The 23,412-nt window shown below is 46.2% G+C and overlaps 1 protein-coding gene across 4 annotated transcripts in view; it reads right to left on the reverse strand.

The window, feature by feature from the left end:
• Positions 1–23,412, reverse strand: part of DOCK5 (dedicator of cytokinesis 5) — a 183,901-nt gene that overhangs the window by 84,279 nt on the left and 76,210 nt on the right. For all 4 annotated transcript variants that reach the window (XR_012897943.1, XM_075910678.1, XM_075910679.1 and 1 more), the window contains 13 exons: positions 22,900–23,035; positions 21,521–21,678; positions 19,471–19,552; positions 17,418–17,547; positions 15,644–15,716; positions 12,834–12,976; positions 11,660–11,785; positions 10,854–10,978; positions 9,570–9,668; positions 6,978–7,050; positions 5,531–5,634; positions 3,751–3,940; positions 1,335–1,432 (listed from right to left, as the gene is read on the reverse strand). Coding sequence is in view for 3 of the 4 variants with exons in the window: in XM_075910678.1 (XP_075766793.1) it covers positions 1,335–1,432; positions 3,751–3,940; positions 5,531–5,634; positions 6,978–7,050; positions 9,570–9,668; positions 10,854–10,978; positions 11,660–11,785; positions 12,834–12,976; positions 15,644–15,716; positions 17,418–17,547; positions 19,471–19,552; positions 21,521–21,678; positions 22,900–23,035 (1,537 nt within the window). In the remaining variant the exon portion in view is untranslated. The remainder of the gene's footprint in view (positions 1–1,334; positions 1,433–3,750; positions 3,941–5,530; positions 5,635–6,977; positions 7,051–9,569; positions 9,669–10,853; positions 10,979–11,659; positions 11,786–12,833; positions 12,977–15,643; positions 15,717–17,417; positions 17,548–19,470; positions 19,553–21,520; positions 21,679–22,899; positions 23,036–23,412) is intronic.

Genomic DNA, 23,412 nt, shown 5'->3' on the forward strand with positions numbered 1-23,412 from the left:
CCCGAGCTGCACAACCCCCGCGATCCGACATGCCGATGATCCAAAGGGGAAAAAAGTTCTTGCAAATGCAGAATTTCACTTGCTTGGAAATTCCAGTTTTCAGCTAAGTTCCCCAAGCCACTCAGACTCGGGCCAGAAGTTGTGTGTGTACACACGGTCTTTTTCCTGTGTGTCTGCATAGCACTGAGCTTACGGGAGGCCAGATCCAAGACTAGGGGCCCTAGATGCTACCTAACATAAATAGATGATGATTAGGGTTTTCCTGTATGCCAAATTTTGCAAGAACTTGTAACGAATTCTCCCTACAGCCCCAATCCTACAAACACTGTTGCATGGGCTTAAGTTTTGAAGCAGGCGAGTATTCCAGTGGGTGTGCTGAAACCATTGCCTAGCATGCTGCTCAATCCTGTATCCCTGTGCTCCCCTGACTAACTGTGTCCACCTGAAGTCTCCTCTTCTACTTAGATTAGAATCATAGATTCCTAGAGTTGGCAGAGACCTCAGGAGTCATCGAGTCCAATCCCCTGCCCAAAGCAGGACCAACCCCGACTCAATCATCCCAGCCAAGGCTTTGTCAAGCCAGGACTTAAAACCTCTAGGGACGGAGATTCCAACACCTCCCTAGGTAACCCATTCCAGTGCTTCCCCACCCTCCTCGCGAAACATAGACCTCCCCCACAGCAACTTAAGACCATTGCTCCTCGTTCTGCCATCTGCCACCACTGAAAACAGCCTCTCTCCATCCTCTTTGGAACACCCCTTCAGGCAGCTGAAGGCTGCTATCAAACCCCCCTCACTTTTTTCTTCTGTAGACTAAAAAAGCCCAAATCCCTCAGCCTCTCCTTGTAAGTCATGTGCTCCAGTCCCCTCATCGTTTTTGTGGCCTCCGCTGGACTTTCTCCAAAATGTCTACATCCTTTCTGTAATGGGGGGCCCAGAACTGAACACAATACTCCAGATGTGGACTCACCAGCGCTGAAGAAAGGGGAATAATCACTTCCCTAGATCTGCTGGAAATCCTCCTCCTAATGCACCCTAATATGCTGTTAGCCTTCTTGGCTACAAGGGTACACTGTTGACTCATATCCAGCTCCCACCCTCTGTAATCCCTACGTCCTTTTCTGCTGCCAGTCAATCCCCAACCTGTAGCAGGGACCGTCCATTTGTTCTGTGATTTTATGGTATTTAACACAGTGGGGTTCAGGTTCATGATTGGGGCATGCAGATAACAATGAATAAGTCAGCAGGTTAAAAAGTTAAGCACAAATCTATGTGTTTGCAAGATCATGAAGACCAAATCTCCATGTACAAAACCAAAAGATGTGACCTTGTACCTTTACAATTTCTCCTCCTTCCACATCCATCAGCCTCTTTAGATTGTGCGCTATGTGTTGAGAGTTGGAACGCCAGTTCAGCAAACCCAGCAGGTCAACTATGAAAGACAGAACAACGACAATTCGTGACAGAGCGCAAAGAACGCCAACGCTCATTTACCCAAATGGCTGCAGAACAATAAAGAAACGGAAACAATGCTTATTTTAAGTAGCAGCTGGGAAATCCGTCATATTGACGGACTTGACTGACAAATGTCCTTACATTTACTTCAGAGCAGAGTGTTTAGAGTGCTTCTTAAAGCTACATTTCAAGTCTCTTTTAGGAAGCAAGTTAAGCTGAGGGCTTCATCGATCACAGCTCTGGGCCCTCCAAAAGACATCAAATTCAGTGACCAAGTATAGTTGAGATTTTCAAAGCAGTCCAGGGGATTTAGACACATCCTCCATTAAAGCTAACAACAGACATGTGTCTAAATCCTCTAGATGGCACTGAAGATCTCCATCACAGTCTGCAAAAAAACGTGATTGCTACTTTTTAAAGAAAGTACAGGTGCACAGTGCTTTTTTTCTGATGGTACTGCCTGGTATGCGGTGCTGGCACCTGCAGACACAGTACCGGCACCTCCCGTCAGAGCTTAACAACTTTTCCCCTGGAGTAATGGCACTTTTTTTTTTTTTTTTTTAAACACACACACACACACACACACACACACACACACACACACACACACACACACACACACACACACACACACACAAGCACTGCAGGCGCACAATATGCCACAAAGTCACAGTAGGCCAAATTTAGAATCTAAAGGAAGTCTGAGTTGGCACAATTTACAGTCTTTCCACAGGAAAACCACAGAACATGTTATACAATGACCCCCTTCTAGATGTAGACTGACAGTCTCACAGACACTAAAACGTGATCTATCCCCACATATACACTTTTCCCATTGCTTCTGACTTTGATCTTGTTTCCAGCTGAACACTTATAAAATGTACAGATAACACCAAGCCGGGAGCAGTTGCAAGCACTTTATGGACAGGATGAGAATTTAAAATGATCCAGACAAATTAGAGAACTGAGCTGAATTCAACAAGATGAAGTTCAATACAAACAAGAACAAAGTACTTCTTCACTGAGGAAGGACAAATCAAACGCGCAGCAATAAAATGGAGAGTAACTGGCTAGATGATCGTACGGCTAAAAAGATCTGGTGGTTCTAGTGGATCACAAAGTGAAGATGAATCCACAATTTGATGCAGCTCTAAAAAGGGGCAAATATTCAGGAGCAAACTAGCTGGCGGGTGTCATACATGAGACATAACCGTCACTGGGGCGAGGTCTGGGAAACTGCATCCAGGTCTAGGTATCACACTTTAGGAAAGATGTTGAAAAAGTGGAGAGGTTCCAGAGGAGTATCACAAAAATGATCAAAGGTCAGAAAACCCGACTCACGAGGAAAGGTTAAAAACACTAGACCCGTTTCGTGTTGAGAAAAGATAACGGAGAGGGGACGTGATAACAGCCTACAAATATATTATGTGCTGTTACAAAGAGGGCCGATGACTCGTTCTCCACGTCCACAGAAGGCAAGAGAAGAAGTAATGGGTTTAATCTGCAGTAGGGGACATTTAGGTCAGCTATTAAGACAAACTTTCCAAGTTCACAGGTAATGAATAGGCTTCTAAGATATATTGTAGAATCCCCATTAGGGATGTTGGATTTAGTTTAATTAACTAGTCGATGGAAATTCCATCAACTAGTCAATAAGTGGGAAGCCACAGTGGGGTTTACTCCCAGCCCCGGGTGCTAACCCCACTGTGACTCTTCCATTTAAAAGGATGGTGCGCAGCAGGGGGACCTGGCGTGAGCTGCGCCCAGCCCCCGCTACTCCTCTGCCTCCCCTGATCCCAGCTGAGAAAGTGCTGGAGGGGACCGGCTTTTAAGCCGGCTCCCCCCAGCACCAGTTCCTGCTCTCCCGCCACCTTTGCTGCGTCTATAAGAGGCAGCAAGTGTGGGGGAAGCAACTAGTTGAGAGACTAGTCAACAATCTGATAGGCTTATACTTACCAGATAGTCCACTAGTCGACTAGTCGCTTACATCCCTAATCCCCACCCCTGGAAACGTTTCACAACAGGCTGGACAAACATCTGTCAGGGACGGTCTCGGTTTCCTTGCTCCTGCCTCACTGTCAGATCCCGGACTTCACGACTTTGGAAGGTCCCTTCTAGTCTTACAATTCTGATTCACATTGGAGGACTAAGAGAGATCCGTGATAGGAAGGGGTGAGACGTCGCAGGTTAACGTGTCTACGAGAGACTTAATGTGAGGGGAAGGGCCTAGGTCACCCGGCAGGCATTTCTCCCAGCACCGCATAGTGCCCACCCCATTGCTAGTGCCAGACCTACCCTTCTGGGTCAGTTTGGTGGAGCAGATAAGCGTGGCGATCTGGAAGCTGTCCTTCGTGCTGTCCTTGGAGGGTGTGAAGTTGGCCAAGTGGTGAAGGTTTTTGCCAGGGGGCCCATCCTTTTCCTCCTCCACTTTCGTGCCAGGAAGAGTTAAGTAGAATTTGGCGTCTTCCATTTTCTTGTTGTCGCCCTGTTGATTGAACAAGAACGGGTGTGTCGGGGGGGTGGTCATTTCAGTTATTGATAATACTCCACCTTGTCCCCGTCCCCATAGGAGGCAGGTGCCCATTAGTTTCAAATGCTCTCCGATACAACTGTAGACTGGAAGTTTGGTGTTTAGGTTTCTTTGGGTAGTTTTCACATTTCTTATGGACAGGGATTCTTCTTAAGTTGCATGTGCAAAAAAAAAAAAAAAAAAAAGCAGCATTCTATCCTAGGCACTTACCTGGCCTCTCTCCTCAGAATATCTGAGCACCTTGTAATCGTTAACGGCTTTATCTTCTCAACACCTCTGGGAGGTAGGAAAGTGCTGTCACCCCCATTTTACAGAAAGGGAAATGAAGCACAGAGACACCACGCGATTCCCCCAAGAACAGGAACTTGCACCTGCATCTCCCAAGTCCTAAGCCAGAGCCCAAATTACTGGACCAGCTTCCCTTTCTCTGGGTTGCAGTTTCGCTATAGATATTCTTAGGCATACAGGAACTGTCATACCTGAACAGACCATCCAGCTCAGTAACCCATCTCCAGCAGTGGCCAGCACCAGACGCTTCCAATAACACAATAAGGAACCCACAATACAATAGCAAACCCATATGGGAAACTTTGGGTGGCTGTGTTTGCACCCTGAGGTATGAGTTTCTCTTTCTTATACATTTTATCCTATTTAATGATACAGGCCGCACATCTATAAACTGGAACTCTCTGGTCCGGCAACATCCATAGTCCAGAAGAATGTGGAATATTCCAGGATCAGAGTCTTGGTGTGCCGCCAGTGTTGCAGCAGGGCAGGGGGTGGACATGGCAGCAGAGGGGCTAGAAATAACCTCCCCTGGTCTGGAAAATCCGAGGCAGGTCTCCAGGATGCCGGACTAGGGAAGTCCAACCTGTACCCTGGAAGTTAACATGGTAGCAATGCACTTTATAAATGTACTGTACTGTTATCTATGTTACAACAAACAAACAAACAAACAAACAAACAAACAACATCCCTGTACTGGGATATTTCACTTCATGCGTCGCTATTAAGGCTTTGCTGGAGGACAGGAAGAGACTGACATTTTGTTCATGCAGATTATAACATGTGGAGCAGAGAGGCTGTACTGTCACTTTAAGACCCTTGCGGTTCTCTGCAGTGGAGGGTTAACCCTTTCTGTTTCAGTGACTAAAAACGCAGTATTTCTCCTCTGGTCGAAGACAGCTCTTCCCGAGGGCGGCAGAAAGGGGAAAAGCACGTCTCCCTGCCCCCATCCTCGGGCTGCCTGGGTTATAGTGGCAAATATAACAAACAAGTAAAACGGATACACAAAGCTTCTACAAGAATGGCCCCCATCTGTGTCCAAGGGATCCGAGATCCACTCAATGCAACTTTATTGAATGGTGGCCTATCACCAAAGCAAATGACTGGTTCTCAGACTCTGCTTGTTAACAGGTTGATAGGGATCTTTGCACTGGTGAGTCAAGTAGGGCTCCTGTTGCCAAAAGATTACACACATGGCTGGGGAAGAAACTCCAGATGGTAAAACTAGCACAGCCACAGGGCTCCCCCCCGCCCCAGTACCTTGTAAATGACTAAATTGTGCCTGCCATCCTGCAGAGTTGTTCCATTCGCATTCATCAGTTTCACAAAGGCCACCCCGAAAGCTCTCTCGGATTTATCCCTGGCTGCAAAGAGAAAGAAAGAAACCTTCACGGGAGGGGCCTCTAGTCTGTTGCTTGGATTATCTCCCTGCTCCCAACCCAGGGGAAGTTTTCTTTTGTTACCTGCTGCCACTAAGGAACAAAGCAAGAGTAATAACTTCTGTTTAAAAATGCACTGTTGCATTGCAACCTATATCAAGGCACATCGGATAAAATTGACAAGATAGAAACGCTTCCTCATTAATAACGAATTATAGACAACTTTTCAGTGGGTAGATGCAGTGCATTTCTTCTTGCAGTTTGCATCCCCTACGTAGCAGCATTCAATTCCATACAGAGGTGTAGGCTGACGTTTTCCACAGATGCCTCATTTCAACAATACTTGGGCATTCAAATTTTTTATGCAGGTTTGAAAATCATATCAACGTATTTATTCTTTGTATTCCAATAGAATCAAAAAGATCCTCATCATAGTCCATGGCCCTGTTTTGCCAGGCACTGTACAAACACAGAACAAAGAGATGGCTCTTCCCCAAGGAGTTTACAATTGCTTGTACATGAAATCACAGGGACTGTGAATGCAAATACACACATTTCTGAACTCATAACCCATGGCCTTTCTGTTTGCAAATCCAGCATCAAATCTTGCATTTAATTCTATGGCTTTGAGTCTTACTGCCCTTTTTCGATCAGTTTCTCAGGATATTCATCTGACCTATCCGCTATCCGTTCTGAAACGGCTTCATGAGATTTCTGACTATTTCACTTTCTTAAAAGCTTCTCGTGACCTCAATCTAAAGTCCTCCTTCAACGAGACCAGTAAGGCCTGAGTCACGTCGCATTCCAGCACTTTTGAAAAAGGTCTTAAAACTAAAATCAGTAGTTCAGCTCTTCACACCAAGTCCGGTTTAGGGGGAATAACACCCCATCACAAACCTACTCCCATTTTTACGGGCAAAGCCATGTTAAGGTTCAAAATAACTATTTCCCCTCTTTTGCATGCATCATTCCAACTTCCTGCCTCTGGTCAGTAAATGGAAATGCAAAAAAAAAAAAAAAACCCACCAAGAAAGGCCGCTGCTGTGGCATTTGCAACCAAAATCAGAAGCCAAAGTGCTTCCAGTGGGAAAAGCCTGTTTTCTTAGACCACCAGCCCAGTTTTGCTCACCCATTAACTAGAATGGGCTCAACATCAGAAGCATTCTCTTAATTGTCCATGCCAATCCCAAACTCTGCAGACAGCCGAGCTGTGAAGAAGGCTGAATGCTGGCTCCATCACAGAAACACAACTAGACTATAAAGTGCACCAACCACAAGAGGGTCAGGGGAGATTGGAAACCTCCCTGATCTCCACTTCAAGTACTTACATTCCTGTGATGATCGGTGACGGAAAGTAAACCTCAGATGACAACGGCTGACCTCTTCAATTGCAATAGACACCTGAACAAGAGTGTCAAACAGAACAACAATCAGGGCCTCTCTTGTGTCTCTCATTAGGAGGATCTCAAAGTATCTTACAAACCCTAACCAAGCCGGTCTCATAACCAGTGCTCCCTATAAGCTGTGAGCTTGTGTGGCCACTCAAAAGAGATTCAAAATGCGGAACCCAGCAGAGCACCCACAGCAAGGTTTTGTGGGTCTACTGGTGGTGCACATTTGCATATGCCTTGGTGCACATAAAAAATTCATTCCACACGTGGATGGAAAAGATTTTAGGGAGCGTTGCTCGTAACATGCCCCAAATTTTGCAGATAGGAGAAATACGGTGGAGAGATAAAATGCCTTACCCGGAAAAGTCAGCAACAGAATCTGGGAGTTCTTGTCCCTGGCCCTACACTTGAAAACATCTCTGGTTTGGATGAAGATTGCCAAAGGAACACAGGGAACGCAACATGCCAGCTCCATTGAAATTGAATGAGATTTGAGCATATAACTCCCTTAGGCCCTTTTGAAAACGTTACCCATCATCCTCTTCATGAAGACATTTGCTAAAGCCATTCAGCCCTGAACTCTAGGTATTTAGATTACACTGCACATGTTGCACGTATATATATATATATACATACACACACGCACAGGCATATACAGCTGTACTTGTAATTTATGTTACCAGGAAAGCTCTTCTCAGCTGCAGCATGTTTTCCTGCTTTTACAGAAGTACAGGTGGCCAGACAACTTGGCCAGGGTTATACAATCAATCAAATAATACCTGGAACCCAGGACTTTTCTCTCTTCCATCACAAAAAATGCTTAGTTAATAAATGGAAGGGCCCATCAGGGTTTTATTCAGCCAGGATTTATTTTACCTCCCTCCCCCTCTGCCCAATTCAGCTGACCAGTTAAACTCTCCAGTTACCATCTATCAGGGATGGGCTAGAACAGTATTTCTCAACTTTTTTTTTATAAAGTATCCCTTTAAAAAAAACATTCTAAGTATCTCCAGTCCCCACAGTTTTCAGACACACTTTTCTTGCTCTCGTTGCAACACATTTGTTTAAACAACTTCATCAGAGCGGGGCAAGCAATGACATTTTCGGGTGTAAAAAGTATAAATATAATAAAGGGCTGTAAAACTTAACAAAAAAAATCAGTTTTCTCCACATTTTAGTTAGGTTGACGTACCCCCAGACTTCTCTTGAGTACCCCCTACGGGTACTTGTACCACTGAGAAACACTGTTCTAGCCATCCCTGATCGATGGTAACTGGAGTGTTTAACTGCTCAGCTGAATTGGGCAGAGGGGGAGGGAGGTAAAATAAATCCTGCCTGAATAACCAGTGTTTCTCAACCAGTGGTACGAATACTCTTAGGGGACCTTGAGAGAAGTCTGGGGGGCACGTCAACACAATAGAAATTTGGAGAAAACTGAATTTTCAGTTAACGTTTTACAGCGCTTTATTATTGTTGTACTTTTTACACCCAAAAATTTCATCACCCGCCCAGCTACGATGAAGTTGTTTAAACAAATGTGTCGCAACAGGAGAAAAAAGTGTGTGTGTGTGTGTGTGTGTGTCTGAAAACTGTAGGTACTGAGGGTACTTTTTTTTTTAAAGGGGTACTTTATAAACAAAGGTTAAGAAACACTGGTCTAGAATAGATGGTGCTTGGTCCAGCCATGAGGGCAGGGGACTAGGGATGTTAAATATCGATTATTTAACAGCAGGGGCTCTTGTGCACTTCAAAGATTGAAACGCCATGTGCAGCCTAGGGACAGCAGGGAGTTCATGCGCTGCTTCCATGTTTGAAATGTACAAGAGCCCCCGGTGGAACTCTTGTACATTTTAAAGCAGAAGCACCATTGCTGATCCCCTGCCCCGTCCCACGGCACTGGAGCTGGGGGGAGAACTGGCTTTTAAGCTGGCTTCCCCCCAGCACTCCCTCTTCTCCCCCCCTTGTTGCCTCTTTGTGATAGAGGCAGCAAGCGGGGGTGGGAGGGAGTGAATAGTCGACTAAGGTGTCATCTGAAAGTGGACTAGAATCCTGTCTGCTCAAAGACCAGAAAACTTAGTCTAGACCAGGGCCGGGGAAACTTTTTTCATTCAGGGACCACTGACCCACAGAAAAATCAGTCGGGGGCCACACACAAGTGAGAAGGGGGGGAAGCCACACCCTTTCTGACATGGTCCCCGATTGAGGAGGAGAAAGACACTCCCCATATTCCCCTTGCACTCAAGAGCCTAGGGGGGCCCAGTCTAGTAGATTTTGGATGCTCTAGCCCCACAGCGGAGTGCCAGCGCAGGCTCTGGAATGCTGGGGAGGGGACCATGAGCTTCGGGGGCCAAATTCAGGCAAGCCCGGGGCCGCATCTGGCCCCCAGGCCTTAGGTTCCCCACTTCTCCTCTAGACCACGCAGGACAGCATGCTACTCCACAGTTCCTCTGCTAATTCAACGTTTGTTGATTGGTCCTGTTCTTTAGGTCTCATGCAACAGGAGCCGCACTGGAAAATGCGCACACTCACCTTTACGGTTTCATACCAACAAGGCTGCTTGACTTGATAGTAAACAACTGACTTGTACTCGGAGATCCCTTCATAACCAGCCCCTGGATGGATCGCTTTCTTTGGGGGAAAGGACAAGCAGAGGGGGAAAATCAAATACAGTCAGGAAAAAAGACCAAGGGTAAACATTTCAATAGCATCTAAGTGACTGAGGGGCCTATGTCCCATTTCCAATGGCACTTAGGAGCCTAAATCATGTTTGAAAAGGGGGTTCAGCCAGCTAAGGCATCCTGATGTTTTTGAAATTTTTACTCCTAATTATCAACTCAGGCCCCCCAATGGGGAAGGGAGCCAAAAGGGCAATTCAAAAGGGCCTGGGGTGCCCAGCCACTGCTGATACCGCAGTCTGGGTGGCGCTAAAGGCTGGATGCCCTGACTCCGCCCCTTCTGCCCAAGGCCCCGCCCCTTCTGGGAATGCCAAGCCGCCCCTCCCCCGCCCTTGCCCAGCGGCCCAATGAGACTGTCAGCTCCCTTGCATCAACTGTTGATGTGTAAGTAGGGTTGCCAGGCGTCCGGTTTTGAACCAGACCGTCCAGTATTTGAGCTTTCTGTTCGGGAAACACATTGAGAAAATATAAAATGAGAAAATACAAATGTATTTTCGAAATGAGATGTAATGTTGATTGTGATGTAACGTCAAGTGTGTCCGGTATTTTTGTTGAAACCATCTGGTAGCCCTATGTGTAAGTGCAGCAGGACTGAGCCCTAAAATTCATTGAATAGGAGACTGGAATAAACTAGGGTTATACAAAGAGCTAAAGCAGAGACCTCCATGTGCTCCTATTTATTTCGGTAAGTTACTATCAAAGAGTATAAATCTAGTCTCCAGCTGCCAAGAGAGGCAGTCGTCAACTCTCCTCCCGCAGCTGAGTCTCCTACTCCCATTTGCAGTCAGAAAAACAAAAGCAGCTGAGAGAAAAACAGAACCAGGACTCCTGGTTCCCCAAACCACATTCTAACCACTACACCACAGCCTAGAGCCAATGTCTCCTACTGCTGTTTGAGGTGGAAAAAACCCAGTATGTCCTCGAATCCATCTGTCAACCAACGTGGGCTCGTCCGTCACATCTTCTATTGATTTCCCCAGCAATGCAAGCACAGAGGTCTCCTAGAATTTCCTTAAGTGAAGCATCCTTGCGTATAGGCTCTCCAGAAAGGCCAGCTCAGCTCGAGTTCTGCAACAGCCCTCTAGGTACATAAAGCATAAAGTTTCTGTCCCCCACTACCCACACAGGTGCATCCTACCTCTATGCGGTTGCCATCTTCATCATGCACCGACATGGTGACCTCAACATTCTTGGGTGTCTTCTTCTTCCCTTTGTCAAACTCCCCTTGTATCAGAGTGATGTAGATGTCATTCCGAACATCACCTGAGAGATTGACACACATCTGGTGAGCCACTCTCTGTGGACAGACAGCTGGGGGAGTTTTCCTGTTTAACACTCAACACCCTAGCATAGCACTTGGATTACATTATTCAACACCCTTGAATGATACCAAGGGAGCACTAAATTAAACCGCTAGTTTCATCTTCCCTTCAGTTTTGGGGGCAGACTCTACGATGAGCCAATTTTCTTCTTAATAATCCTTACGTGTGTCTTCTAGACAGCACCTCACACATAAAAGACTAGGGAGCGTCATCTTCCCTTACGCCACGACCCCCTTTGTATCTTTTGTGTTTCTCTTTTCTGTTTGCTAGGATCAATTCCTCCCTATGTGAATTCAATAGAGAAGATGGGGAAAACATGTGGCGATGAAAGGCTTTTGGATTAAATGGAAACATTCTTACGAAAAATTTAATTCCTTAATAGTTTTCAGGTTTCCCTACATAAAGTAAGTCTTCACTTCTTGGAGGAAACGCTGAACATTTTTGACAAATCAGAAACACGTGAATTTTCACTGAAAATGGTAGGGGAAAATACAACATTTTTCAACCAACTGTGAGACCAAACTCTGCGCAACAGGGAAATCCAAGGTCTCGATGACATCTCATGCCCTTCTCAAACTCAGCAGCAAATCAGAGATAGTGCTCATGAAGGTAAGGTACCTACCAGGCAGAATAATCTCAGGGAATCCCATTTTGCGAGCCACTGCAGTCGATCGGTCGACAAGGTGTGAAAAATCCTTCTGAACTTGGGCTAGGTCTCCTGGTAACAGCTTCAGGGACACCCACAGGCCTAAGACAAAATATGGTATTTAATAAACGTGTATTGGTACAAGTGTCATGTCTCTCGTTTGACCATTAACCCAGGGCATAAGGTGAGAAAACTAATGATGATTTTCTTGTCTTGTATATATGATATAGTCGGTGTGTCAAACACAAAGCTAAAATATGCAGCCCTAAGATTCCACTGGACCCAATTCTGCAACATTCACACATGCTATTACTTAATTCTGCAAGTAGATCTATTGGTTTCAATGGAACTGTTCCTGGAGTTAACTGTTACTATTTAATTTGCGCATGGGTGGCAGAATCCAAACCAAAATGCTTCAAATGCATCCAAATAGTTTAGGAGATACCCAAACTCCTGTGTATGTTGGGGGATTGAAAATATAAACTATGGAACATAAGTCTTATCTACACTAACCCCTGCCATCCGTCTAATCTACGGGACTTCAGCTATGCCGATAGCGTAGCTGAAATTGACGAGCGTCTTCTGTGCGGTAAGGTTGGTGGGGCTGCTCTCTTGTCGACTCTGGCTACCCTCATCCTGGTGGAGTACTGGAGTCGATAGGAAAGTGCTCAGAGATCGATTTATCATGTCTAAGCAGATGTGATAAATCAACAGCCAATGGATCGATCGCTGCAGCATGGATCCTTGGCGTAGCGGAGACAAACCCTTTGTTTACCAAGGTAAACCACAACAGTGGGGCTGAACTTGTTTAGTGGGAGAAATGTACGGGGGAGAAATTTTTCTGTGGAGTTTTGCGTGAACAGGGGTGGAATAAATACTGAGTAAGTGTAACCCACTGGTGAGTTTGTTACAGTCCTCTTCCATGCCCCGTCTACCAAGATATGAGCGTATTGTAGCTCAGCTAGGGAACTTTAGCCGCTCATGCTTGTAGCTTTGGAGGTTCCTAGTTTCATAGCAGCATTTCACAGCCCAGCCCAATGGAAGCAACAGTGGCCTTGATTTCTGAACCTTCAGTTCAATTTCTTTGGACGTGAGAGACCCTTTTCCAAGCGCCAGGCTTGGAAGCTGGCTCCTTGTCCGACGGGCATACCTTGCCCCTTATGATTCACTTCCTTTGCAGCGATGACTTTGTTGAAGACCGACGTAAGAGGCTCATTCTCTCCGATCACATGGGAAGTCATCAGAGGGGACATGATTAACTGTCGCTGCCGGATGTAGGTTTCCATGGCGATTCTGAGAAGGGGAACCACAGAAGATGGGGTGCAGGCAGACAGGGCAGTCTTATGAGAAGAGAGCTAGCTCTCTCTGGCTAGGTCTACACTCGCGGTTTCTTGCACAAGAACAACTTGCGCAAGGGTTCTTGTGCAAGAAGTCTTGTGCAAGAAAACGTCCACACTGCCATGTGCGATCTGTGCTTTTGCGCAAGAGCTCCCATGGCAGTGTGGACGCTCTCTTGCGCAAGGAAGTTCTGGTGGCCATTTTAGCCCTAGGGCTTTCTTGCTCAAGAAATCCCTGCCGAGCATCCACTCTGCCCTCTTGCTCAAGAGCTCCTGCGCAGGAGGGCTTACACCTGTTAAAAAAAGAGCGAAGCTCTTGCGCAAGAAGCCCTCTCTTACCACGCCGTACTGCACATTTCCTTGCGCAAGAGCGGGCGGGCGGGCAGTGTAGACGCTCTGCGGATTCTTGCGCAAGAAGCCGCGAGTGTAGACATAGCTTCTGTGTATAGATCGCTCGTGGGACTGTTTTTTTGCTGGCCCAATGATACTGGGCGAATTCCCCCTTGTACAGAGCCTAACACAAAGCCTACAGCACCACTGAAATCCTACTCAAACGCTCAAAGGAGGGCTCGTGGGGGTGGCTAGCTGAGGCCTTATTTTTAAGCCCATCCTGAGCTCAACCTAGAACCAGGCTTGCTGGACCTGACCCCAAGAGCATGGCATTATTTTCCAGCCCAACCCTGACCTTCCCCCGGAGCCTGCCTGAGGGGTTGGTGTGGCGGCAGCTGCGTCTCCAGTTCTTGCCTGCTGCACTGCAGAGCAAGAGGCGCGGCGACGCCTCAGCACACACAGCACCGCGAAGGAGAGGCACCCAACAGAGCAAGGCCAACGCCGGGAGCAGGAGGAGGAGAGCCAACCCGAGTCTGAGAAAAGCCATTCCCTCCCCCCCCCCATCTCTCCTGATCCAGACCCAACACTTGTACTCTGGTCCTGTCAGGCTTAGGGATGTAACCAGTTAACTGGGTGATGTTTACCAGTAACTGGTTAACTGGCAGCTTGATTGGGCTGGAGCATCCGCCTGCCCAATGCTGGCAGAGGAGCTGCTGAGCCCACCTTGCCATGGGCAGCTCCTGTCTGTGGGGAATCAGCCCGGCCTGGCCAAAGCAGCCCCCAGCAGAGCAGGTCTGACCGGGCTGGAGAAGACCTTCGCTCATGCCACTAAGCGGTTAACTGGTGAAACATGATTTTTAACCAGAGAACTATTTAAATGGGTTTTTACATCCCTAATCAGGTGGGGGTCGAGTTGCAGGGCTCTACTGCAGAGGCCTTGCATGCATTCAAGACCTGGTCCAAAGGACTAATTGATTTCAATGCCCTCAGATCAGACCTTCAGCTAAATTTACCACTTGCATCATTCCACTGACTTCCAGTTACGTTAATGGGACTACAACAGTGATGAATTTGTTATCAGAGCTGAGCTCAACCCTAAAGTCCTGGATCCAAACATCTGAACTTTGAATCTGGCCCCTATTGTCTATATAACAAGTCAAAGTAACTGCTACCTTCCCACCTTCCCACCCCACCTCGCTACGATTCTCTACCACCCCAAACTTTGGAAGAGTCTAGATTTGGATCTAGACACTGTACCATGAGCTAACCTCAAACTGCAATATCCCTATAGGGAAGACAGACCAAAAACGTTTGTAAATCCATGTCCTTGGGCAAAGGAAAAACACCCCGTTGTGCAGTTTTTCTAGACACATAGGCCACGAAAGGAATAACAAATTCACATAAACAGGCCATGAAAGGAATAACAAATTCTCCACCAAGAGTCAATCATAATGACAGGCTGGCTGAACCAAATGGGCTGCTATTTTTAGGGCTGTAATAACACAGTTCGGCTTACCCAAACAAGCTTCGTTTTAATTACTGTAATGTGCTGAGCAAATCACCGGTGCAGTCACAAAGCCAGTCTAACTAGAGCAGCAGAAATGCACGGCTCTGGGGGCACAAATTGCCTCTCGAAACCAGACATAGCAATCATGCAGTGGGGAAGCCCTCCCTCCTCTCCCCCCCAGCATGCAGCCTCTTCACCCCGTTCCTCCGACCCCACCCTTAGACAGCTGATGCGCAGCAGGCTGTGCAGTGAAGACAAGGGGAATTCCATTGGATTTGTGCTCCAAATCATATAGGTGCTTTTTGAAAATCCTACCCCCTCCCTCCCCCCGCAACGCCCAGGCACAATACGTCTGATTTTCAAGGGCTTGCCCATAGGATCTTACCCACTAATGTGCACTGGACAATGAGTTCATCCTTGCAGGATTTGAACATAGAATTCTAGGGAGGCTAACTACTTCAATTCTAGCACCAAGACATCACCCGCCAGCCAGCCCTCTTGCAGCAGTTACCACTTCTCTGTCGCACAGCTTACGGATGAATTACATCATGGGCAATAAGGTTTTTACTGATGACACTCAAGTCAATGATCTTGCTGCAAACTTTGGATTTTAGATGACTGGAGGCATTTTTTTTTTCTTCCAAACAGGTCAATGTCTACAATTAACCAACCTCTCTATATAGGCCTTTCTGACACACCACGAAGCTCTTGTACAAACCCTGCCATTCTCCAATGACCGTCCTGTGTCATACAAACCCATAACTCGCTGCAGTATCCAGTACTTACTGCTGAAAAGGAATAAAGTGTTGTTTTTCCTCGTCATCCACCTTTCCGTGTATGATATCAGTAATATCCATCACTGTAATGAGACAAGTTTAACAAAGTCCATTTTATACCTCGGCTAAGCTGCGGTTTAGAAAAGCAAGTCTCATCCAACAGATGTTAATTGCGGTTCAACTTCACTAGTGATAACAATTGTAGGAGACCTAATGGGCCACTAGGTTTTTTAAAAACTAAACCAGTCTGGCTGACATGGCATTGGAAGCATTAGCTGCAACCCATCCATGCTAGTTTTTCCAGAGTGTTGCTACCACTGGTGGAGTAAAATTGGTAATGGTGGGAAAATTTTTTGCAATTTTGCAATGGTGGGAAAATTTTGCCATAATTTCCCAGGTGCAAACAAGATCTAAGTGAAATTTTATTTTGCAAGTTGCTTATCGATTTCTCTGTGGAAATTAATCTGCTTTCCAAAAACCAAGTGGAGGCAGAAAATGGAGATATACCTGTCTCAGAGCTGGAAAGGACCTTGAGAATTCATTTAGTCCAGTCCCCTGCCCTCACAGCAGGACCAAGGACCATCCCTGACAGATTTGCCCCAGATCCCTAAATGGCCCCCTCAAGGATTGAACTCACAACCCTGGATTTAGCAGGCCAATGCTCAAACCACTGAGCTATCCCTCCCCCCAAAAATATTTATTCTCCTTCTCAAAGATGAATAAGAGTTTTCTCAAGTCTCTCCTCAGCCAGTCAAAAATGGTCCTTTTCGCATTGTTAATCTACTTGACTGACATGATTCCTGCCCTCAGTCTTCCCATCCTCTTAGCAGGTAAAGCCACTTTGTAGGCGTGACTTTTCTCATATAATCTGCCTTATGTTCTTCCTTACAAGGACGGGTGGGATTCATAAAGATCTGATCAAAGCAAAGAATTTATCTTTAGATTTCACATTCTCTTGACTTCCGAGTTTAATTTCAATTTTCCCTGTGTGATTTCAGATAGAGAGTTTCAAAGCAGGCCAAGGGATTTAGGCAGCTAAGCCAATGGGAACCAAGCACCTAGCCCATGAAGGCCCCTTTGAAAATCCAAGCCTTTAAACGACAAATGACACTTGGATAGGAATTTGAAAATCACCTGGGAAGCCACTGCTTCATGGGACTAGAACAGGGGTGGGGAACCTAAGGCCTGGGGTCAGATGCAGCCCACAGCTTACCTAACTCTGGCCCCCAGGGCTTCCCCCAGTATTGGGGAGCCCATGCTGTCGCTCCAGCCCCCACCACCCACCCAGGAGTCTGCAGCACATGAAATGTACTTGCCTGGATCCCCCCAGGGCTCTGGGGAATGTGGGGAGTATCTTTCTCCTTCTCATTCGGGGGCCCCATCAGTGAAGGTGGGGAGGGTTTTTTTATTTTGGGGGGGGAGGGGGAGTTGCTTCTTCTCACTTGTGTGCAGCCCCCGACTGATTTTTCTGTGGGTCAGCAGCCCCTGACCCAAAAAAGGTTTCACACCCCAGACTAGAACTTGCCCATTTAAGAATGGAGCGCATACAAAACAGTGAATAGTAGTAATATGTAATGCTCACAGACAACTTCTTCCCCTTGTAAATTTCCAAGGATTTTACAAGCTCAGCATCATGAGTCCTATTTTATAGATGGGGAGACAGGCTCTGAGAGTTGAAATGACAATCCTAAACTCAACGACAGGGCAGGAATAGAACCCAGCTCTCCTCACTCCCAGCCACCGGACCACACTCTCTCTCCGGTCACGCTCCTGGACCCTCATACCTGCCACGCCAAATGGTCTCCGGAGTCCACAGGTGTGTTTCTTCCCCTCTTTGAGCTCCATGTGGCCCACTCTCACAATCTGACACACCAAGCTGATTTTAGGCTTGATCAGATCAGAGGTGCTGAGGTCCTAGAGAAAGGGCAGAGTCCATTGAAAAGAGAGAAAATTAAACCCAGTTGCTTTGTGAATGTAGAACAATAATTCACCAATGCTCGTATTATTTTCTGGCCATCTGACAAGGAGAAGCAAGTTCAAGCTAGGAAATAAGTTTCTGAAAAGAAAGAAAACAATCTTATAAAAGGGCCATGAAGTTAAATACATGGGGCATGTCTGATAACTTTAACACACAGCAACCTCTAAACAATACACTGTCCTTTAATAAGACTTCCCAGCAACTGTCCTGGAAATGTTGGTGAATACGGTTATTTCCAAACCACTGATGACCGGGCAAGTTCGCTTGTGCCACCCTTGTTGCTAGTCGGAGCATGCCAGATGATTACACTGAAGTGTTATTCTTTCATGAACAGCTGGTTACAAGTGATTTTATGCAGCCCCGTCAGTAACCTCATCGATAGCTGAACAAACTCAGAGCAAAGAGCAAAATACTGACACAGAAACTCCACCAAAGAGCAGAATCAACAATGCCCCCAAACTCAACTCCCCCTCAATAGAAACATTCAGCTGAAAACAACAAACAAGGCACTTAGGACCAGATTTCTAACGGTACGTCTACACCACAGCGTTATCCCGAAATAACGTTATTCCGAAATAACATAGTGCGAGTCTGTACTACAAGCCTTTACTCTGAAATCATGTCAAGCTAAAGGACTTCTTGCTCTGATTCCTGGTAACCCTCATTTCACGAGGAGCAAGGGAAGTCAAAGGAAGAGCGCTCTTCCTTCGACTTCCTGCTGCGCAGACAGCACCAAAAGCCGAATTAAGTTATTTTGACTTAAGCTATGCCATTGATGTAGCTGAAGTTGCATAAATTAATTCAACATTAGTCCTGCTGTGTAGATGTACTCTAAACGTATTTAGGGGCCTAAAAATGCAGCTGGAAGGATTTCCAAAAAGACCTAACTACATATTTAGGCACCTAAATACCTTTATAATCAGGAAATTTGGAAAAGATCGATAGAATAGATGTTAAAAAAACCAAGATGGGACACATTTTCAAATGCAGACATGCTTGCTTGTCTTTCCAACCTTAATTATGCAAACAAAAAGCATAGAAACCTTTCTGCCAGTAAAAGAATTTTGGGTCCAGCTTGGTTGCTAGCAAACGACTAATGAACATAATCGTTTTACGTGCATTTTTTGAAGGTGCAACTTCTCGTTTTGTACTTTAACTCTAGTGCCATGAATACTGTGGGGTTTTAAAAAGAGGTGCAACATATCAGATGCCATCTCTTCTGTACTACTCCGCCAATCGAGCTTGCCACACTGCGGCTCTTCTAAGGGTTACGAAAGCCTTTGTCTGTGTGGTTCATATACACCAAGAGCACATCGAGTGGCCCTTGTGATCTGCAAAGAGGTGGCCAAGTGGCTTGCGATTTCCAGTGCCCAGCTGAAAGGGTCCTGATTTTCAAAGGGCACTGGAATCCACCCTCTTTCAAAAATCAGACCCCTTTCATTAAGATGTTGGGCATCCAAACACAGAGGCACCCAAAATTACTGGTCCCTTTGAAAATCTAGGCTAATGGAATTTATCTGGTGAAGAATTTAAAGCAAAGACATGTCTTTGTTGTGGCATTTACACTGCACGTAACTTTCCCGTTCGGTTGATTACAGATTGGTTGATCCAGGTCACCCTGCCAAAGTAAACCAACATTTGCCAGATACAAAAGCTTCCTCCCATAAAACACCAGCAACTCATCGTGTTTATGCAGGATTCATTTAAAAAGGGGGAAGGGAGCATAACAGTATTGGTAGTTATACAGCGCTGGTTTTGATGGGAGCATCTCTCTTCAAGAGAAGCAATAAATAATAAATATTACAAGTGGATGACCAAACACTGGAGAATTTCCAGGTGGCAAACACGACAGGACTTACTGTAAAGATCGCTTGGAGATTATTAAGTTTCTCAATTTCCTTTGGCATCCCGTTACTGCCCCATCGAACCAGGTAGTTTTCACTATAAGTAAAACAAAAGCAAAATAAAATAAAATAAAATAAAGCTCTGCAATTCACACACACTAGGTAAAGTTTTCAAAACCATTTAAGTCACTTAGGCTGTGTCCAGACTCAGGGGTTTTTTCGAAAAAAGTAGCCTTTTTTCGAAAAAACTTCACCTGCGTCTAGACTGCAGCCGCGTTCTTTCGAAATTAAATCGAAAGAATGCGGCTTTTCTTTCGACGGTGGTAAACCTAATTCCACGCGGAAGAACGCCTTCTTTCGAAAGTGCTCTTTCAAAAGAAGGCGTTCTTGAAAGCAAACAGGCTTTTTAGAAAGAGAGCATCCAGACTCACTGGGTGCTTTCTTTCGAAAAAGCGGCTTGCTTTTTCGAAATTCCGCGTGCAGTCTAGACGCTCTCTTTCGAAAGAGGCTTGCAGTCTAGACATAGCCCTAGGCCCTTTAGAAATGTTGAGCCAATATCTTTCCTCCCCAACTGATATGCAAATAATTAATGGAAGTTATTTCACTCATTGGTGAAATGCAGCCACCTCTGGGGTGGAGACAGGCAGCTGTTTATGTGCACGCAGAAAACCTATATGCACAGCTGAAGGCAAATATATATTCAGTCCAAAAGGAAACTGCAGGAGGATGTAAGATACGTAGAACTGAAAGGGACGAGTAGGAATTTGTCTAAGGTACTGGTGTGAATGTGTTTGCTCCTTTAACAAGTGCAGTGGGATTTTTAAAGGATCACCTGCTCAAGAGCTTGGTTTTAAGTCTCAATTGAGATAAAATAGTTCCTGCCCAAATCACTGCTGAGGGATCAACAAAAAAACACAACCCAAATCAACTCCTGCCTGCGGCCCTCATAGCAGCTCCATCATATGGGGCATCGCCATCAGCACGGAAGCCGAGGCGCCCTCTGATTCACCAGCAACCTACCTGCGGCCCCATCCTTAGAATTGATAGGGCTCTACACGGTCCTATTAAACCGATGCCCCTATGTCCGAAGGCAGCTGAGGAGGGGCGAACATTGTAGAGAATGGGTTTCATCATTTTCATTAACACACTACTGAAATATTTTTGAAGCACATTTCTAAACCGGGGGTGGGGGGCTGCTGACCCACAGAGCACTCAGTCAGGGGCCACATACAAGTGAGAACAACAAAACAACCCCACGGATGCGGCCCCTACTGAGAAGGGGCTGACAGTCCCCAAATCCCCTTCGTACACCAGAGCCAAGGGGGGCCCAAGCTAGTAGATTTTGTGAGCTCCAGCCCCTGGGGTGGGGGGAGCCCCAAGCCTCGGGGGCTGGATCCAAGAACCTTAGGTTCCCCTCCCCTGTTTTAAACTAAGGTCCCATTGACTGACACAGCATAGTCAGAAACTGACAGTGTATACCTGGGGGTTAGTAAATGCCAGTGAAATGGCTTCATTACCACTTGAATGGCTCTTTCCCAGATTTGATGTTCTGCTAGTAGGTCTAGCAGGTTTTGTCACTTTTAAGTGAACTAGATCCTCTCTGGAGGAAGCAGAGCCCCAGGACAGGGATAGGAAAAGGTGGGTGTTCTTCTTCACACAGCGTGTAGTCAACCTGTGGAACTCCTTGCCAGAGGAGGCTGTGAAGGCTAGGACTATAATAGAGTTTAAAGAGAAGCTAGATAATTTCATGGAGGTTAGGTCTATAAAAGGCTATTAGCCAGGGGATAAAATGGTGTCCTTGGCCTCTGTTTGTCAGAGGCTGGAGAGAGATGGCAGGAGACAAATCGCTTGATCATTGTCTTCGGTCCACCCTCTCTGGGGCACTTGGTGCTGGCCGCTGTCGGCAGACAGGATACTGGGCTAGAAGGACCTTTGGTCTGATCCAGTACGGCCGTTCTTATGTTCTTTATGTTCTTATGGACAGTCCGACCCAGTGGTGCCCCACATTTTTGGGTGCCCTGCGTGGCTGCGGATTCTGTGTGTGGGTAAAAAAAGCTCTGCCCACCTAATCAGTTTTGACTGCTCAGGATCATAGAGGCTCATGAGCAGCTCTGCATCTTCACCGATGTTGCAGACGAAGTTCTTGAAGTTCACATACAGGCTGTAGCTGTGGGTAGAGTTGAAGACCGGCTGCCCTCGGAGGTCTAAATTCTGTTGCAGAGACTGTGGAGCAAGAAACAATGATCAAGAAAGTATCTCCTTCAAAAGAATAAAGGCTGCAGGTGGGATACGCTCATGGCTGGGTCGTCTTAGGGATTCAGTGAATTTCCAGACAGGACTGAGGGTTGAGCCATTCAGTGGGGGAGGTGGGGTGATGGGACCCACCCATGTTGCACCACAAGTGTGATGGTGAGCCATGCCCGCAGGGTAACCAAGTGGTTCATATTACAACCATGTAACATACATAGACATTTACAAGAACACCAAATAATTCACAACTTGCATGTCTTTAACCAGAGGAGCCAAAAGAAAAATGCCAGGGGTTAAACTAAATCTCCTGAAGTGCTCAAGTGACTTAGGAGCCTAAATCCCACTGTGTCAAGAGACTCAGGCACTTTGGCACCCAAGTCTCGTTGAAAGCCATTGAACAAGGAAGGCTCATCTTAGAAAGACGATAGGCTGGAATTCCGCAACACACAGGCTCCTAAATCACGTGGGCATTGGTGAAAAAGTTACCTTATGCAATTATGATAGAGCATACACCTGATGCCAAAACTTGGAAGGTAGGAGCTGGATATCGGAGCGTTTCAGAGCTGCCAAGGAGCTCTGGATGTGCCGTCCACATTAAATGGATTATTAAAAAGGATTTCCCTTTTTCTTTTTTTAAATGGAGGCACAATGGAATTCAATCTAGTTTTGATGCCAGATAGAACACCGTGAGGCCAGCAAAACATCCTTTAGCCAAAAATTCATAAGAACATAAGAACGGCCGTACTGGGTCAGACCAAAGGTCCTTCTAGCCCAGTAGCCTGTCTACCGACAGCGGCCAGCACCAGGTGCCCCAGAGAGGGTGGACCAAAGACAATGATCAAGCGATTTGTCTCCTGCCATCTCTCTCCAGCCTCTGACAAACAGAGGCCAAGGACACCATTTTATCCTCTGGCTAATAGCCTTTTATGGACCTAACCTCCATGAAATTATCTAGCTTCTCTTTAAACTCTGTTCTAGTCCTAGCCTTCACAGCCTCCTCTGGCAAGGAGTTCCACAGGTTGACTACACGCTGTGTGAAGAAGAACTTCCTTTTATTCGTTTTAAACCTGCTACCCATTAATTTCATTTGGTGTCCTCTAGTTCTTCTATTTAGGGAATTCAGTAGATATACACATAGGGAGAGAGCACAGATGATTCTCTGGGGGGTCAGGCCACAAACTAGTCAGGACATACCTTCTCCTCTTGGATCCTTTCATCAATCCTTTTGGATGCCATCTCATGAGATTTAAAGAGAGCGATCGTGCTGGTTTCATCCGGGTCCAGGATGTTTCCATTGTCATCACGCACCACCAGATCCAGCCCTAAAATCCTGAGCAGCGTCCGTATTGCAAGGGAAGGGGAAAAATAATTGACAATAAAGTTGGAAGCAAAGGTGACTTCAGGAGGCTTTTTCATGTAGCTAAGGAAATGGAATAGAAAATACTCATGCAACTTTTTAAAGAGCTGGAGGGGTCTGTTGAAAGAACCCAGAGAGAGTCCGTCTCTGTGACAGCTGGGAAGGATGAACAGACAAGTGTCCCTCCAGAAACCTGCTTCTATAATGATCACAGCTCTGCTAACATCACAACATTCTGTCCAGGGCAGTGAGGACATGGGACCCAACCTCAAGCCCAGAGCTGTACCGGAGCTCATTTGGGGCAGATGGAATGGTGGATCCAATCCATCTGTGCTCTCCTTGGCTGTGTC

The sequence above is a fragment of the Pelodiscus sinensis genome, chromosome 28 (assembly GCF_049634645.1).
Source record: "Pelodiscus sinensis isolate JC-2024 chromosome 28, ASM4963464v1, whole genome shotgun sequence".
NCBI classification, from domain to species: Eukaryota; Metazoa; Chordata; order Testudines; family Trionychidae; genus Pelodiscus; species Pelodiscus sinensis.